General features: G+C 57.6%; 1 protein-coding gene across 1 annotated transcript in view; it reads left to right on the top strand.

The window, feature by feature from the left end:
* Positions 1–18,974, top strand: part of PIEZO1 (piezo type mechanosensitive ion channel component 1 (Er blood group)) — a 74,128-nt gene that overhangs the window by 32,106 nt on the left and 23,048 nt on the right. The window contains exons 2-5 of the mRNA XM_066349290.1: positions 6,603–6,698; positions 14,367–14,489; positions 15,365–15,407; positions 15,525–15,663. Of these exons, the coding sequence (XP_066205387.1) occupies positions 6,603–6,698; positions 14,367–14,489; positions 15,365–15,407; positions 15,525–15,663 (401 nt within the window). The remainder of the gene's footprint in view (positions 1–6,602; positions 6,699–14,366; positions 14,490–15,364; positions 15,408–15,524; positions 15,664–18,974) is intronic.

Raw genomic sequence — 18,974 nt, forward strand, 5'->3', positions numbered from 1 at the left:
GAGGAAAGCTGTGATGTTTCCTGGTTCCTGGCACAGGCTCTATGCCACCGAACCACTTCCTTACAGACTTTTCTTCTGACTGCTCAGCCCTTGGCCCTCAGCCCTTTTCTCTTTGACCCAGAAGGCCAATCCAGGCCCTTGGGGCCTCACACTGCCCCACCCCACCCCCAGCAGGAGCACAGTGGGAAGAGGAGAAAATGGCTGTGTCATGGGCAGAAGCCCTCGGATTCTTCCCTCTGCCCCTTTGACTTCCTTTCCTCCATGTGCCAAGGCCCTGGCTGCCTCGGGAGGGAGCGGTTGTCCCACTAGCCAAGTGGGAAGGCAGGCAGCTGAGCCCGGGTCCTGTTTCCTGTCTTGGGCCTGCTGGCTAGGTCCCCTGCTCACCAGCTGCCCCTTTAGACCTGGTAGCCCTGGACCAACCCTCCCTACCTGTCTGTGGGCCAGTTTGGCTGCCCCGGAAACCTGGCCTGGGGATGACCTTTACCCTGGTGCCTTCTGTACTTGGGCTACCTAGACCCATGCCATTTCCAGGGGAGTGTTAGCCCCAGTCCATGCCATTCCCTCAGTTTCCTCCCCTGCAAAGTAGAGGTAACCATAGTGTTCTTCCCAGGTGTGTGGGTACAGTGACAGTGACGGCTGTGGTGTTTCTGCCCCCTGTCCAGGCCTCACCGTCTCTCCCTGGGACATTGGCAGCTCCAGCCATCTGTCCCACGGCCACTGTCCCACCCTCTGGGCTGCAGGGCAGTGTGGCATCATGCTCAGGCTGCTCGGTCTGTTTCCTAGAGCCTCCCTGCAAATAGTGCTAAAAGTGCATGTCTCAGTGTCCCCATGAGATACTGTGAGCAGCCGCATGTGAAGTGCCCACCCATTACCTCCCTGTCCCTCTATGCTATGTGGTTCTTCCCACTCTGAAGAGGGGGAAACCTCCATAAGACTGGGTGGGGAAGATCCAGAGATTCCAGGGCCATAGGCCAGACTTGGGAGGACTGTCCTAGGAGCTGCATGTGACCTGGGGGTCTCTGATGTCTGATGTCCTCTGGGCAGGGTTATTTCTGCATGGAATGTCCTGGCTGAGTGGTCCTGGATATTTGTGACTTTCTCTAGTCTTCCCCACCTTCCCATTCTGACCTGGCCCCCGCTGAGACCTGGGGGCTATCTGTCCCCTCAGTTTCCTCATCAACAGGACAAGGATCTGCCCTGCTGGAGGAGGGTGTGAGAGGGGTTAAGCCCGTGGGGTTAAGGGAGCTCTTTCCTGCCCAGCATGGCTTTCTCTCTCCTCCCACCTCTATCCTATTGTTTCTGGCTCAGGAAAAGGCATATTTCCCCCATGAGGTCACCATCCTGGCCACTGGCAGCTCCTGAAGGGGAGGTGGGACCTGTCTGGGCAGGGCAGGGCAGGCCTCTTTCCCCTTCTCTGATGTCTCTGATCCCCACCTCCTTCCCAGCCAAGTTCTTTCTCTGTTGGAGCCTGGGGTGACAGAACCTTCCTCCAGCCTTCCCTGAGTCTTAGCCTTACTTCAAGGCTGAAAGCAATGCCACTTCCTCCATGCAGCCTGCTGTGATGTTCATTGAAGCCATGTTCTTGGCCCTTTGACCAACAACCTCAATGGACAGACACGAAGTGTTCTGAAAGCTCTGGTTGTGGAGCCAGGATTCTGGCCCTAAGGCCTGGCTGCACCATCTACCACAGAAGCCCTCCTCCCTTTGAGAACCTCTGTTTCCTCGTCTAAACAATAGGGGAGTTCTCGATTTGGCCAACGTTCTGTTATTGAGGCCAGTTTGCCTCTGCTTCCGTGCTGGCCTCAGGTCACTCTTGCTCCACTGGCTGGCCGCTTACTCTGTCCCCAGTTCCCAATGACAGGGGGAGGGTGACAGGATGGGAACATAAGCCAGTCCTTACTCTTAGCACCCCCCACCACCACCCAGGCCGCTCTGCTTGGGCCGGGAGCTGGCGGCCCTGCTCTCCCGGCTCACGTTCGGTTCAGTAGGCAGCATCTGGGGCTGTCGGGCGCCACTCGCCTGACCAGTGCCAGCTTTCTGGCAGACCTGATGGCAGAAAATGGAGTCAAGGAGACCAGCCAGGGCCGACCCATCTCACAGTCCATCTCTGGGCAAACTGGCAGGCTCTGGTAGAGCAGCAGGACTTGGGCAGGCTGGCTCTGAGACATCCGGGGCCCCTAGGAGGTCTGGAGCCCCAGTTTCCTGAGCTGGGTGGGTGGAGACACTTACCTCTCAGCACACACTGCCTTTCTCTGTCTAACTGTCCGATGTGTCCCTGGACCTTTGACAGTGTCTTCCGAAGGGCGGGTCAGCTGTGTGGTGAATGAATGAACGACTGTGGAGGCACTGTGACCCACTCCAGGGCAGACCCAATGCTGGGCCCATGTGGAATCCCTCCCAGGGTGGGGGCAGCGGCCCATGCTCCCTGCTGATGGGGCTGACATGTGGTCTGTTCCAAAGTGCTTCCCACATACTTCCCTCTGACCCTGCTCCCTCTGACTCCTCGTCTCCCATTTCCCGCTTTTGGCAGACAGAACTGCTCAGGATTCTTCTCCTCGTCCTCAGCCTTGTAGTGGGGCGAGGAGGGGGAGGCCTGGTCGTGGCTTCGCTGGCGGCCGCAGACTGGTCTGGGGCCAGCCTCTGCCCCTCAGGCTCTGGTTTCTGAAATCCTCCACTGATTTCAGGGGTTGTTTGTTTATTCTGGTAAAATACACATAACGGAAAATTTATCCTCTCACCATTTGAAGTCAACAGCTCAGTGGCATTAAGTACGTTCTCAGTACTGTGCCAGCATCACCACCGTCCATCCACAGCACTTGGTCATCATCCTAAATGGAAACTCTGCATCCATTAACCCTTTCTGAGTCATGAGTTCTTTTCATGCTCGCTGACCACTGGGAGCAAGTTATTTTTCAAAAAATGAAATTAGTTCCTGTTATAGTTTTATTAACTTAAAACCATGTTTGTTTGATAAACAATTTATGGAAACAAGAGGAACATACATCTATCTGCCTTTTTTAATGTTGCCTTACACTTTTTTTTTTTTTTTGCAGAGTCAGAGAGAGGGATAGGCAGGGACAGACAGACAGGAACAGAGAGAGATGAGAAGCATCAATCATCAGTTTTTCATTGCGACACCTTAGTTCATTGATTGCTTTCTCATAAGTGCCTTGACTGTGGGCCCTCAGCAGACCGAGTAACCCCTTGCGCAAGCCAGCAACCTTGGGTCCAAGCTGGTGAGCTTTGCTCAAACCAGATGAGCCTGCGCTCAAGCCATTGACCTTGGAGTCTCGAACCTGGGTCCTCCGCATCCCAGTCCAACGTTCTATCCACTGTGCCACCGCCTGGTCAGGCGCCTTACACATTTTTAAAATAAAAGTTTTTGTACCATCGTACTCTGGTTGGTCAGGAGGCACAAGGATATACATGAATGTTTGTACTACTCAAAGGATTAAACACTACTCTGCATTCTCCCTGTCCCAGCCCCAGGGCCCCTTATAGAGCCCGGCTGGGGAGACTGTAGACCTGTGGAGGTGAAGACCGGGCCCTCCTCCTCAGAAGCTGTGCCTCTGCCTCCTGGAGCTTCCCTGGTGCCTATTTCACTTTAGATGCCCTGTCATGGGCTTTTGAATGCCATCCTTGGTGCATGTATACTTGCTTAGTGTCTGGCGTCCCTGGCAGAGCAGAACACGAGTGCCTCAGGGCAGGGACCTGCAGAATAAGTTCTCAGGAGAAAGTTACTCTGATGGATAGGTGGGCGGGTTTGTGAAAGATCGGATGGGCGGATGAGGGCATGGATGGGTGGGTAGGTGGAGAAAAGATCGACGGAGGTGGGTGGGTGGGTAAATACGTGGCTGAATAGATGGGTGACCAGATGGACATCACTTGGCTGGAGAAGTCCTCCCCAGGCTGGTACAGAAGTGGAGGGTACCACCCCTCTGGGGACAGGGCTGGGACTGGACTGTGGGAGGGAAAGAAGCATAGCCCAGGGGCCTTAAAGTACAGCTCCGGAAAACAAAAAGGAACTTTAGAAGCCTTTTCCATAAGTGCATTTCCCTCCTGCCTCTGGGGCCAGATCAGATTGATTTTTTTTTTTTAATGAAAATGTATAATTATTGAAAAACTTTAGATTTAGAGTTGAGCTGATCGCTATAGCTAGTGTGTGTAATGGAAGGAGGAGACATCTTAGCTTTAGGGACAGCTCCCCAGAGCATGGGAGCATGCTGCAGTATCCAGAAAGGCAGGCGGGTGACCTGGAGCTTAGGACCACAGTGCCGACCACGTGGTTTTCTGGGTTCCTGTGTTGCTGGGGTGATAGAAGGGCTCAGGCAGGGGTTGGTGGGAAGGAACCAAAGCCATGCATCCCAGCCCTGTGCTGGGCACCCCTCTGTGGTTCAGTTTAACCCTCCTGGTGACCCTTTGGGCAGGTGGTGTAACCCCATTCACAGATGTGGAAACATGTCTGGAGAGCCAGCTGAGCACAGGGCTGCATGGTTCGGGGTGGCAGCTGGCTTTCCGGTGCGGGCAGCAGCCCTGTCTCCAGACTCGGCGCTCTATTGAGGATGTGCTGGCTCCTCCTGCCACCACCACCTCTCACCTGTGAGATGCCTGAGCTCCTGCTTTGGACAAGAGAGTTGGTCCAGGGGGCTCTGGAGAAGGACAAGATTGAGGGAGGGGTGTGAGTTAGCTGTGCTCCCTCTAGAAGATTGGGGTCTCGAATCCTGGCAAGGATGGGGGACAAGCAGAGGTGTGAACAGACCCCTCCTCAGCTCAGCACTGCCGGTGACCACTTCTCAGGTCAGCACTGCCGGTCCTGGGTGTGGGGAGGAGTGCTGGCTGGGGCTGCTGGGCTTTCAGTGTCCGAGTTCTTTGAGAAGTCATTCCTCCTTTGTCCCGGCCTCGGGGGTGAGACCACTGTGGGAGTCCTGCTACAGCCGGTACCAACTGCAGGGGCCCCAGGAGCCAAGCCTTTCCAGCACAGGCAAGAAAGCCGTCACCACCAGCTAGTGACTGGCAGCAAGTGGTGCCGTCTCTGCAGCCGCGCTGCCCGCAGTGTGGTTTACATGCCCTTGTCTCTGGAAGATCCAGGAAGGTCCCTGTGATCAACTAGCGGCCACAGAGCAGGCAGCCTGCCCTGGGGGCCTCACCAGTGGTGCCATGTGCTGCTAGCCCCCTCGGGCAGTGTGCAGTGCCTCTTGGACACCCCAGGAAATGCTGAGTGGGCCCCCAATTCCTATGATGAGACTGCTTCGCACATGCAGCATCTCCCCATCATCTCCTGGTAACCCTCAATTCCCGGGGACCAGGAGAGGTCCCTCAGCCACCCTGCTGCACTTTGTTAAGATAGTATCCAACAGGCGGCCCTGGCCGGTTGGCTCAGTGGTAGAGCGTCGGCCTGGCGTGCAGAAGTCCCCGGTTCGATTCCCGGCCAGGGCACACAGGAGAAGCGCCCATCTGCTTCTCCCCCCCTCCCCCCCTCCTTCCTCTCTGTCTCTCTCTTCCCCTCCCGCAGCCAAGGCTCCATTGGAGCAAAGATGGCCCGGGCGCTGGGGATGGCTCCTCGGCCTCTGCCCCAGGTGCTAGAGTGGCTCTGGTTGTGGCAGAGCGACGCCCCGGAGGGGCAGAGCATCGCCCCCTGGTGGGCAGAGCATCGCCCCCTGGTGGGCGTGCCGGGTGGATCCCGGTCGGGCGCGTGCGGGAGTCTGTCTGACTGTCTCTCCCCGTTTCTAGCTTCAGAAAAATACAAAAAAAAAAAAAAAAAAAAAAGATAGTATCCAACAGGGTGAGTGAGACTCAGGAAAGTGCCCAGAGGGTGGAAAGACATGTTGTCAAACTATATAATAAGAGAAAAGGCAGGGACAAGCTAGTGACACAGAGACAGGTACAGTAGCCAGCCCAAATGCCCCATGCTGGGCCGTCCACTCGTGTGACGTGAGATGAGCAAGTGGCAGAGGCGGGGCTGCAGCGGCGGCGGCTCGCTGCCTCTGGGGAGGGCAGGCGCCAGGCCCCACGGCCGTGCACAAGTGAGGGTTCAGAGAGCTGGACCCCGAAAGTCCATCATGCTAAATGTTAGTTAAAAATATAAAATTTTGCAAAGGAGAATGAGCAAGTTAGGAAGCTTAGTCACTAAATGTCCACAGGAGGATGGATATGGCTTTGTGGTGTGTACCTGAGACACACAAGATGTGATGAGAGCCACATGGTTCTGTAGGGAACAATCCCCAAAATGTGACATTGGTGAGCAGACTATTAGAAGGACGGAGTGTATGCATGAGTGATGGAAAGTGTCACGTGTTGTCTGATGGGACATGCACTAAATAACAGGTGGCGTGTTGCACGTTGCCTGGACACTGACAGCATGCGAGTACCAAGTGACAGGTGACATGTCTTGTTGACCAGGGTGGCTTGTACATGGCAGGGAGGTGACAACCTCGCAGGGATGATCGGCAAGGCACAGGAGGGACAGTGTTCAGGGGCACTGTACTGGGAGGTGATGTTTTGGAGACGGGTTCAGGGGGCTTTGACTGAGGGACAATGTGAGGGGCCCGGGGCTGGCTGTCTCTCTGCGTGCAACCGAGCTAACCATGCGTCTCCCCCCGCAGCCTGCCTGGTCCGCTCCAACGCGCTCTCGCTGGTCTACCTGCTGTTCCTGCTGCTGCTGCCCTGGTTCCCGGGCCCCTCCCGGCACAGCGTCCCAGGTAAGGGCTGGGGGAGGGAGGTTCGGCACTCCTTGTCCATGGGCACCTGGCCCAGGTACCCACAGGAAGGGAGGTGTTGGGCACCCCTCAGGAACCCTGGGTAGCAAATGACTTACTTTGTGGTTTAACAGCTGTGAGCGAAGGCTGAGTGGTCCCGAGTATCATTTTCATCATCGACCCCTGCTTGTTTCAGAATCTCTTTCTGACCCCGTGTTACAGGGGCATGCTGAAGGCACTGGCGGATGTCCCTGACCCTGAGGTGCCACTCCGCTGCAGGGAGGCCCAGGCCCAGGGCTGTGAGCTGGCCAGTCTGCCACTGGCTCCGTCTCCCGTTCCTGACCCTGTCCTGTGCACCGTCCATGCATCCCCTCTGTCCAGCGAGGCTCCAGTTAACCCTTAAGTGCAGCCCCCACATGGGCTCTCCCTGCCCACAGTCATGCCGCTGGGCTCTATCCGTGCTCACCCAGCACTCTGAGGGCCTTCATTTGCCTCTCACCACCTGGCTGTCGGTAGCCCCACACACCTGAGGTAGCCCTAGGACCTGAGCCCCTGGAGGGGGAGCGCTGTCTCAGTTTTCTGTGTCTGCCACTTCGTCAGCTGTGGGAAGGCCCCTTGGGGGCTGTGCCCGCTGGAGGGCTTGGACAAGGGGGCCCATGACACGGACCCCCCTGAGAGGGGCTGGGAGGCAGACAGGCCCCGTCTCAGGATCCTGTGTCAGACGGGATGGGGTGAGTGCGGGCACCCCACTCCCTGCCCAGCAGAACACAGGTCGGTCCCTTGTGAGTAGGATGCTGAGTCAGGTTCCATGGGGACAGATGGCTGGAGGAGCATCACCCCCTTGGTTCGAGGGCTCCTGCCACACACTCTCCGGGTACTTCCGTGTTCATTCTGTCCCATGTTTTCCGTCAGGGCAAGTGCTCTAGGACCTATCCCTAAAGGTTGCCCTGTGTCCCTGGGTGGGAAGGACCCTTAGGTTTCGGAGGGTGAAGAGAGGCAGTCAGACTTAATAGAGGGTCCTGGGGAAGCAGGTTGTCTGCAAGATGAACCCCAATGCCTGTCAGAGGAGTGAAAAGTTACCCACTAGATGCCTGAGGGTTTGGCTGAGGCCACAAATGAACCAAGTGCTGCCCTTGGGAGGTGCTGGCTGCAGCAGATGGCTGCGTGGGAGCCTCGGGGCCTCCGAGCCCGTGGCTGGGTGGACACACACCTGTTCTTCCGCTCTCTGGAGCTGGTCTGGAGCTCGGAGAGCCAGCACTGTCTTGGGGCTAAAATTAGGTGTCACAAGTCTGATTGATTGCTCCTGGAGGTTCCAGGAGAGAACCCATCTCCTTGTCTTTTCCAGCTTCTTGGCCCTCGGTTTCTCTCTCTCCCTCCATCACCCAGTCTGACAATGGCCATGTCACCTGTCACCCTGACTCTGACTCCCCTGCCCCTCTTCCCCCATTAGGACCCTGTGATAACATTGGGTCCACCCAGGGACCCAGGATCAACCTGTTTTAAGATCAGTGGATTGGCAATGTGCTTCTCATTCACTGTGTAAGGAAATTTATTCACGGGGTCCAGGCATTGGTGTGTAGATATCCCGTGGGAAAGCATTCTGCCTCCCAGAGCAGGACTGGTCACCCCCTTCCTGGCCTGTCGCACTGACTTCTTTTTTTTTTCTTCTTTTTTTATTATAAATAAATTTTTATTTTAATGGGGTGACATCAATAAATCAGGGTACATATATTCAAAGAAAACATGTCCAGATTATCTTGTCATTCAATTCTGTTGCATACCCATCACCCAAAGAGAGATTGTCCTCTGTCACCTTCTATCTAGTTTTCTTTGTACCCCTCCCCCTCCCCCTCTCCCTCCTTCCCTCCCCCCACCCCCTGTAACCACCACACTCTTGTCCATGTCTCTTAGTCTCGTTTTTATGTTCCACCAATGTATGGAATCCTGCAGTTCTTGTCTTTTTCTGATTTACTTATTTCACTCCGTATAATGTTATCAAGATCCCATCATTTTGTTGTAAGTGATCCGATGTCATCATTTCTTATGGCTGACACACTGACTTCTAATGCCCCATCAGGTTGCCACTTTGCTTGGGGCATTTGCAGAGGGCACTGGTCTTAGAACACAGGGTTAGTTCAGGTACAGAAAGGGGAGGGGCCCCCCACAGACACAGTGCTGGGAGCTGCTAGGGACGAAGCCAGACCCCTCCCAGGCTGACTCAGCTGTCCGCCCAAGACTCCCAACTCAGGCCAGCTGGCCCCCCTTCCCTCTCCTCCGCGGGCAGGGTCTGCTGGGCAGGTCTGCCACCCATGCCATCCTCTTCTCTCTGGAGCCAGTTCTGTTTGTTCCCAGGCCCTTGGCTAAAAGCAGCTTGTCCCGTAAATATTTCAGGAAATACTTCATGTCCCTTACATGATTGGAAACACTTTCCTCTGATCAGCAGTGGAGGGAGCGCAGGCTCCTGCCAAGGCCAAGGCGAGAGGCATTGGAGAGCGAGGGCTAGCACGCAGGGGGAGAGGCACTGGGAAGACTTCCCTTCTGGCCCCTGTCCGTCCATCTGCCGGCCTCAGAGGCCCTGCAGGGACAGGGAGCCTGGGTTCTTCTGGGCAGGAAAGAGGACAGTGGAAGACCTGCCTGTGCCTCAGAGCCTGGCTGTACGCTGATGAGTTGTGCGGCCTTGGCGCTGGCACCTGGATGAGGGTCTGATGCTCTCCAGGGCCCCTGTGGGTGCTGACTCCTGGCTCCATCCCCACATGGGCGTCAGCCTGACCCAAGGGAAGCCGGGGTGAATCCCCCTGAGCAGGGATGTGAGGGCTCCAGAGGTGTCCGCCTCAGTGTTTCCTTAGGGAAGTTCCAACTCCTGCGTTGGTCACTAGGGGCCAGCAAGCAGGGCCTGGGTTGTTGGGCATGGTCTATGAAGGTCCAGGCAGAACGGAGGTGCAATAGAAGCTTCAGGTGAGAAGCAGGGTTGGTTCCCAGCGACCAGATTAACATTAGGGACTCAAGAAAGTCCTTTCCTGCCCTGGCCGGTTGGCTAAGCGGTAGAGCGTCGGCCTAGCGTGCGGAGGACCCGGGTTCGATTCCGGCCAGGGCACATAGGAGAAGCGCCCATTTGCTTCTCCACCCTTCCCCCGCGCTTTCCTCTCTGTCTCTCTCTTCCCCTCCCGCAGCCAAGGCTCCATTGGAGCAAAGATGGCCCGGGCGCTGGGGATGGCTCTGTGGCCTCTGCCCCAGGCGCTAGAGTGGCTCTGGTTGCAACATGGCGACGCCCAGGATGGGCAGAGCATCGCCCCCTGGTGGGCAGAGCATCGCCCCTGATGGGCGTGCCGGGTGGATCCCGGTCGGGCGCATGCGGGAGTCTGTCTGACTGTCTCTCCCTGTTTCCAGCTTCAGAAAAAAAATGAAAAAAAAAAAAAAAAAAAAAAAAAGTCCTTTCCTGACTTAGAACGAAAACTGCTTCATGCTGCCCTGTCCTGTGGGCACCTGGGCCTTGCCCCAGCTCAGGTGCTATGTGAAGGGCTCAGGGTCTGGCAGGCAGGGCTCTGTTGGGTCCAGGTCTCAGAACAGGACACCTGAAGATCCCTAGTGTCTGTTGGGTGGTGGGCTGAGGGCCCCCAGTGTGTGAGTCCCGTCAGCCACGCCCAGATAGCACTGTGGTCTTGATGCCTTTGAGCAGAAGATGCTCCCTGCCAAGTCCTCAGCAGAGCAGATGATGCACCGCTCCCTCCACAGGGCTTCATGGTTCAGGCTTTGGTTTGCCCCCTGTCCTCACCTCTCCTGGACCCTCCTCAGTGAGAAGGGACCTTGAACATCCCTTCCCTTGGCTTCTCGGAGCACTTCCTGTGCCACCTGGGGGATCCTGTGCGTCCACCACCCGCCCTGCGTGGCCCTTGCCTGGATTGTGTGTGTATGTGGTGGGGGACCCTCACCACAGCCCAGGAGCTCAGCCCTTAGGTTGGCAGCACATCTGCAGGGGGCTTGGGCTGCCACAGAGGAGGGCAGCGTAAGCAGGCCTTTGCAGACAGCAGTTCAGGAGGAAGCCAAGGATGGGGAGCTGGGGGGTCCATGAACTGCAGCTGGGGGGAGGGTGGGCAGTGGGAGTCAGGGCCCTGCTGAAGTGGGGACACTCTGGAGCCTTTGCAGACTAAGCAGCCACCATCAGGCTGAGATGGGGGGGCTCAGACCCAGGGACACTCTAGGTCAGACGGATGCTCTTTTACAAATCCCCTCTCAGGGAGGAGCCCCTGTTCCTGTGCTTTTGGGACCCGCTGTCTCCCAACCCTTCTTCCCGTTTCTCTGGAGTTTCCTGCCTGAGTGGGAAGCCCCTAAGTGGGAGCCCCAGCACTTTCAGGATGGGCAGTTTCTGTGCCCACCCTCCTTGCCGTGGACGGAGGTGTGGGGTACCTGCCTTGCAAGGGCCGAGCCTTGTCCTTCCATGATGCTCCCTGCCTGTGCAGGCCTTGCTTGGCAAGTGAGTGACACTAAGGTCCCCAGGGGAGAGGACAAGCAGCACCTTCCAGCAACTGTAACAGATGGACCAATGCCATCTTTCTCACTATCCCCCCCCCCAATCTCTCTCCTCCTCTGCCTGCTAATAATGGCAGCCAGTTCTCCTGTACTCAGTGTCAAACCTTGAACCTCAGATTCTACTGGACCTGTTTCCAGCACCTCTAATGGGCCTTGGCCACACCCCTTTCCCCTCCTGAGCAGATGCAGGAATTCCTCACCTGCCTGACGCCCTGCTCACCCAGAGCCAGAGCTGCCCTCTGGGCTGGCCCATCCCTGCTGCCTGCCATCACGTGTGAATTCCCAGGCCCAGGAGACTGGCCACTCCCAGCTCAGTTAGGCTTGGGCAGGCGGGAGAGGGGGAGAGTATCCGATAAGCAGTGTGTTGAGTGCCAGGCAGGGCCTCCCCTGGATGAGCCAGGCCAGCACCACCCCTTTCCTGGAGGTGAGACCAGCATTAGAGGTGGAAGAGCTGAGCAAATGAGGGGAGCAGGGGCTCAGCAGTGCCCAGAGGTGGAGAAATTTGAAATGCCACTAGACAGCCAAGGAGGCATCACGCGCTTAGAGCTGGGTGGGCTGTTAGAGATGGGTGTTTGAGGGTGCTGGCAAGCACATGGGGGTCCATGGCCAACTTCCAGGAAGGAGGCCAGGTTGGAGCACCAGCCTCAGCCTCCACCTGTCCCCACAGATTAGCAGGGCCTCGCTCCAGGCACCCGTTTCCCACCTCGGTGTGCCACTCAGACCCTCCCGCCTCTTCCAGCTGGGCGGGAGGAGCTCAAGCTGCAGCGCCAGGGCTCTGGCCCTTTGGCCGGGTGCTGACACCACACGGGGTCCAGGACACTGTGGCCAATCGAGAAACGAACCGGGAAGGGGAGGGAAAGACAGTGGGAAGTGCTGATATCCGATATGCTAGTCAGAAGGATGTGGGGGGGTGCTGGCTAGGAAGGCTGTCGGGAGGGAGCCAGGAACGAGGTCCTGTGACTCCGCCATGAGGGGCCTTCGGCTTGGGGCTTCCCTCCTTGACCTGCGGGTCTGTGAGGAAACCATCAGTCTTGAGAGTGCTGTCAAGGTCAGCCTCAGGTCTTGGTGGCTTGAGAGCAGGGTGAGTCCATGGAGTGGGAGAGGGGTGGCCTTGGGCAGGCAACCCCTTATGACGTCACTCATTGGGACTTTCCAGGTCTGCAAGCGAGGGGCCAGGCAGGCAAGGCGGTCAGAGGGGAGGCTGCGAGGTGGTGGGGGGAAGCTCTGCCTTCTCCCCCTGTGGTTCCTGTGTGTTCCTGGCAGGGAGGTGGAGCAGGCTAGCCCCCACCCCCACCAGCGTTCTCTCCCCCAGGAACCCTGTGCAGTGTCCCTTTGGCAGCCCAGTTCTGTCCTCCTGTGGGGAGCCCTGCCACCTCTCCCTTGTCTTTGCCTGGGGCTCTGAGCAGAGGGGCCCAGCCAGGGCCCAGGGCCAGACTCTTCCATTCATTTTCCATTTCTCCTTCCTTCCAGCGGGCTGTTTCTTCCACCAGCTCCACCCTGCTCTCTCTCTTGCTTGTCACTGCCCACTACAGGTCTGAGGCTGTAATCAAAGGGTCAGAATGTCAGGGCTAGAAATGAGGGAGGGAGGCAAAGAAGCTGTCTAGATCCTGCTTGGCACCTCTCTGGGCTGCCCGAAGGAGCCCCGTGCCTTCTCTGAGCCCAGCTTCCCTGGTAAAATCAGGTGAGACAGTGGGTGAGTGCTGAAGGATTTAGCCTTCACCCTGGGCACTCACATGTTACTCCAGAAATGTCACCTGCTAAGCCAGCCCTGAGGTAGGGAAGATGAGGCCGTTCTGAGTCTATTCAACAAATAGCGATTGTGCTGAAAGACAGTGAACAAAGCAGACTGGGCCCTCAGTTTGCCAGCCTCTGGGCAGGAGAAGAACTGGACTGGTGGTGACCCGCCTGTCCTCGTGCTCCGAAAAAAAGTCCAAAGAGGGGCCGGCTGCTCTGCAAGTTGTCATTAGCAAATGAGCCTGCCAGTAGGGGTGAGGACCTGGGGGCTCCTGCCCACAGGTCAGGGGCTGGAGGAGAAAGCTGCCCACAGCTGGCACCCTGAACCTAAGATTCAGAGCTCAGAGTGTGACAAGAACCGAGTGGCGGTCTCCGGTCTTGGCCTCTGCACAGAGTGGGAGCTCCTCACTCACTCATAAGGCAGAGGTGACTCCAGGACGTCCTGAGTTCTCCCCACACCAGCTATGACTGCTCAGCCCTCTCTCTGCAGCCAAGGCTTCTCTGCCTAGGGGGGCTGAGCCCTGCTTCCCAGGGAACAGGGGTCAGCCCTGGTCACAAACGCCACGTCCCGCAGAGTGTGAGGAGCAGAGAGGGTGCTTGTCTGGGGTTGCTGCTACCTGTGTTCATGGGCTCCCGGGCCCAGCTTCTTCCCCAGCAAGGTGGGGCCCCGGGATGACGAAATAGGCCTGTGTGGCTCTCAGCCCTACCCGGCATGGAGGAGGCGCTGGCGCGGCCGCCATCATTCCTTTCTGCAGTGACTCATTCTGCACACCCTGGAAGTGTTTATCCCCATGATATCCCTCCACAAAGGCGAGGCTCTCCCCACTTTTCTTTCTTTTTAAAATTTTTATTGATTTTGGAGAGAGAAGAAGGGAGAGGGAGAGACTGAAACATCAGTCTGTTTCTGTATATGCCCTACCCGGGGATCAAACCTGCAGCCTCCGCATATCGAGGCAGCGCTCTAACCAACCAAGCTGTATGGCCAGCATGCTTTCAGTTCACCCTGGGCGGTGGGGCAGCGCTCTGCACCCAAGTCCAAGCAGAGTGACACAGATGTTTGCTGGATGCTTGAACAAACCTGAGGGTGTCTTCTCAAGTGTGGGGGTCTTTCCGGTCTGTACTGGCTGCTGCCCCCAACTGTCTCACATCCCCAGACAGCAGGCAGGCTGGTGTGCTGTACTCTGCTGATGCCCTGCTTTGTAACTGTGGGCAGATCACCTCCTGTCTGTCTATAAATTGGGATCCGTGCTAGTGTCCACCCTCGGGGCTCTCTGAGCGGTCAGTGGAATGGTACAGAGCACTGCACGAGACCAGCTGTGACAAGCCCCAGGACCCCGTGTACAGGCGCGGCGTGTTCCACAGCTGCTTGATAGGGCCTCGCTCAGGACTAACCTCCTCCTCTGCCCACAGGTCACACTGGCCGCACCCTCCGAGCCCTGTTGGTCCTCAGCCTCCTCTTCCTGGCAGCCCACCTCACCTTCCAAATATGCCTGCATACCGTGCCTGGCCTGGACCAGCTTCTGGGGTCGAACTGTGAGTTACTGAGGGGTGCGGAAGCCTGGGGGAGAGCTGGTGGCTCCCTGGAGGGTGGGGAGGATCCTTGGGTCTCCTAGGGAAGGTTGGCTGCCCCATTTCACCCAGGCTTTGCCTGACAAGGGTCACCTGAGTGCCTGTCTAATTTATGTCAAGTTTAGATGGCCCAAGTAAAAGTGTCCCAGAAATGGCTGACCATGGGGCTGGGCCGAGCACTAGTGTGGTGCTCATCCCAGAACCTGGAGTCCAACTCTTGGAGCAGCCCAGTCTTCTCAGGCTCTTCCCCCCGTCAGCATCATCTTCCCATGCCTGCCAGGGCTTAGACACTCGGCCACACTGCCCTGTGCCCTTCCGCCATAGCCACTATCTGGCTGGCACCCGGCCCTCCAACCCTATTGGCATCAACACCTCCCAGTCCTCCCATCTGACATCACACTCAGCCTTGTGGGTGAGCAGGGTGCCACACCCGACTTCCCGTTTCAATCCGAGATGGATGTGCCCCGCCCACCGTTTAGAAACTGTAGAGAAGTCAGCAGCACCACGGGTGCAGTGGGCCTGGCAGCTGAGACCAGGCCTCCCCGCTCCAGCCCCCGAGGAGCACTTGGCTTCTGCTGACCAGTGTGACAGCCTGGTACAGCCTCCCAGCCATGTCGGCCCTGCCAGGCACCACTGAAGGACCTTCGATCCACCTGGCTTTCCTGGCTTGGCCTCAGTTTCCCTCCAGTAAATACAGGGCTTTTGAGCATCCCTGAGACCAGCCACAGGTGCCTTTGAGACCAGGCATTCTAACTCTGGGGCTCTAAGGGCTTCCTGGTGACAGGAGGGGGTTCAGAGCTCACCCACCTGACCCGGTGCCCCTGTGCCTTTCTCCACAGGCAGCCACTGGGAGAACCTCTCCCGACTTATAGGGGTCACGAGGTAAGAGCCCCCCTTCGCCTCCATCCAGGATTTTCCAGGCCCACGGAGAGGGTCCATGCCCTCCCTGCTGGCACCTGCCCTCCTGGGCTGACCAGTGGGCTCTCCTGCCTTTCACAGGCTGGACCTGAAGGACATCCCCAATGCTGTGCGGCTGGTGGCCCCCGACCTGGGCATCCTCGTGGTCTCTGCTGTGTGCCTTGGCCTCTGTGGGCGCCTCACACAGGGAGGCCAGCAGAGCCGGCGTTCCCCGGAGCCGGTGAGTGGGGGCAGGCAGGGTACACATGTGTGGGGAGGAGCCTTCTAGAGCTCGGACCGGGCCGGTTGAAGACTACTTTTTTTTTTTCTTTTAAACAAACATGGACTTTTAGTTGTAAGAGTCAGTGTGTGCTATTTATGAAAAAATTAGGATACCAGAGGGGTGAGAAGATGCTTGTCCCATGGGAGGGGAGGCACTAACAGTGTGGCATGGTCCCAGCAGGGTACCACTTCTGCGGACACCTTTGGGGAACCCAGTGTCTGCACCCTGACAGCCCATCCTGGAGGAGAGTCTTTGTGGCCACAAGGCAGTAGGGAGTCAGCAGTGTTGGAGGGTGGTCTGTGCCAACCATCAGGGAGACCTAGGGACTGACAGACAGAGGGCCTGACTGACACAGGGATGGAGATGTGAGAACCCACGCCCACAGCAGCGTCAGTGGGCTTGTGCAGGCAAGGTGGGAGCTGTGTAGGTAGAGGCCAGGAAGGCCCTAAATCAGACACTCTGTCTTTGGAAGGTCCTGCCTTGGGTGAGGGGGTCTTCCTTTGGGCGGGGTGTGAGTGTGGGGTCCTCGATGTTCTCCTCAGTTGAAGGCTCAGTGCCCTCCTGTCCTACACAAGGGCTGCGTGTCTGGGCTCTCCATGCGATAGGGCCTGGTTTTCAGGGCTGGGCAGGATCTGTGACCGTGCAGGGGTCCCGGCACAAGAACCTCTTGAGGGACACAGGCTTCTCCCATCCCCTAGCCTAGCGTCCCTTTGTCCTGTAGCTAGGGCTTACGGGGCATGAGGGCCTCGACCTACAGAAGAGCCCAGAGAGGGGAGGGTGCTTCCCACAGGTCAGGGCAACCCAGCCTACAGCTGACCTATTGCCCCACCTGTTGCTGCCCTATCTCACAGGGTAAGGCTGGCACCAATGTTTTAGAGGGGGAAATAGGGACCTGGAGATTGAGTGGCTTTTCTGGGCCTTTGCAGGGGGTTGAGCTAGGGCTGGGACTGCCCTTCTGCCTGCCCTTGGGGCCCTTTCCCAACTGGGTCGGCCCCCTCCTTCCCCACGGGGGCACGTGGGCACCAGCAGGCTCATGGGCCAGGGCTGCCTCTGGTTTCCTCATTAGTGGAACCAGGGCTTCCTGGAACAGCTTTGCCGGGAAGGGGCTGGATTATTCCAGAAATCTGTGGGTGGTCAGGAGGGGTCAGCCCCTCACTCCATGCTGCTCACTGGGGCTGGACTCTGGTCTGCTGGGCAACTGAGACAGGTCACCTTCACCCAACTGTCCTCAGTGCTATAGAGCCTGTGTGTCCTGCTGACCCAGGGGTGATGCGTGTACACAGACCTCCAAACAAGGCGGAGGGGCCATGTTTCACAGGTGCCCAGTTTTAAAGCCCAGAACTAGGTGCAGCTTATGCACATTCATGGTGCACAAAATCGTGTACATGTACATATTCTGACTGTCACACCTCATGTACGTGCATGCTCTGAGGGGCGAGACGGGCTGTGGTAAGAAGTGAGGGGAGGAGTGGACACTTCTGCCCAGCTCCTGGATGGCCTATGGGAGCTGAGTTGGGGCTGGAGCCAGGCCTGGCCAGCCTGGACACCACGGACGGCCCCCAAGCACCTGTCTTTCCACCCAGCAGCTGCCTCTGTTTTTCCGCTCCCAGACATCCTCATTTTTCACAGGCCTTCTCAGAAGCTTTCCCAGGGCCAGGGCCAGGGCCAGGCTGTGGGTGGAGGTGAGCTCAGCCCTGGCTGTCCCACCTTCTAGCAGCTATCTTTGCCTCCTGGGCTGGCTAGGACCGCCAGCTCCATGCATTCTGGGGCCTAGAGCAGTGGTCCCCAACCCCCGGGCCACGGACCGGTAGCGGTTCGTGGGCCATTTGGTACCGGTCCACAGAGAAAGAATAAATAACTTACATTATTTCCGTTTTATTTATATTTAAGTCTGAATGATGTTTTATTTTTAAAAAATGACCAGATTCCCTCTGTTACATCTGTCTAAGACTCACTCTTTTTGTATTTTTCTGAAGCTGGAAACGGGGAGAGACAGTCAGACAGACTCCTGCATGCGCCCGACTGGGATCCACCCGGCACGCCCACCAGGGGGTGATGCTCTGCCCACCAGGGGGTGATGCTCTGCCCCTCCGGGGCGTCGCTCTGCCGCGACCAGAGCCACTCTAGCACCTGGGGCAGAGGCCAAGGAGCCATCCCCAGCGCCCGGGCCATCTTTGCTCCAATGGAGCCTCGGCTGCAGGAGGGGAAGAGAGAGACAGAGAGGAAGGAGAGGGGGAGGGGTGGAGAAGCAGATGGGCGCTTCTCCTGTGTGCCCTGGCCGGGAATCGAACCCGGGACTTCTGCACACCAGGCCGACACTCTACCACTGAGCCAACCGGCCAGGGCTAGACTCACTCTTGACGCTTGTCTCAGTCACGTGATACATTTAGCCGTCCCACCCTAAAGGCCGGTCCGTGAAAATATTTTCTGACATTAAACCAGTCTGTGGCCCAAAAAAGGTTGGGGACCACTGGTCTAGAGGGAACCCTGGTTATGAGTTCTAACCTCAGTGTCCTGGGTCCTGCTCTGATACCCAGGGTCCTAGATGTCCCGTAGTCTTGTTCTCCTGGCCTGCTCCATCTCCTCCTTCCAGGAACAACTCAATCGTTCCTCCCTGGGACCTCCCTTCCCCTTCCCCCCAGGCTCTGTGGGGACAGAACCTATGAGGTTCATCTCTTTTGTCTGGTCCCCATCTACATTTGATGGACGGAAAACAGAGAGGGTAGGTGACTTGGCCAAGGCTGCACAGATGGGAGACTGGCACTGGGATGTGACTGGGCGGCATGGATCCAGAGCCTGTGCTCTCAGCCCAGATGTCATGCTGCTGCAGCGGCTGGGAGAGGCACAGGCAGGGAGCCCATTCTACAGATGGGGACCTGGGGCAAGGCCTGGGCATCTGACTCAGAGGCCACTCTTTCTGCCTCACCCTGGCTTTTGCTGATGTCCAGGAAACAGCTCCGTTCCAGGAAACCTTGAGGTAGGGCCAAAGAAACAGGCGTTGTTGGATCTCTGTCCCTTCCATGAGCCGGGGAGGCCTGGAAGGGCCTCTTGTTTCCTCCTGGGCAGTTGACCACCTCCATCTGTCCAGAGGGTTGGCCTCCAGAAGAGCTGGCCAGAGCACCAGGAGACCCCAGCACCTGGCCATGCGCCTGGAGGCCCATCCCTCCCTCTCCGGAGGCCCCAGGGGCAGCAGAGAGGGAGCAGGGTGCATACAGTCGTGTAACGTGGGGTCCTCTCCGAGCCTCCACTTCTTCACTTATAAGGAAAGT

The sequence above is a fragment of the Saccopteryx leptura genome, chromosome 9 (genome assembly GCF_036850995.1).
Source record: "Saccopteryx leptura isolate mSacLep1 chromosome 9, mSacLep1_pri_phased_curated, whole genome shotgun sequence".
Taxonomy (NCBI): Eukaryota; Metazoa; Chordata; class Mammalia; order Chiroptera; family Emballonuridae; genus Saccopteryx; species Saccopteryx leptura.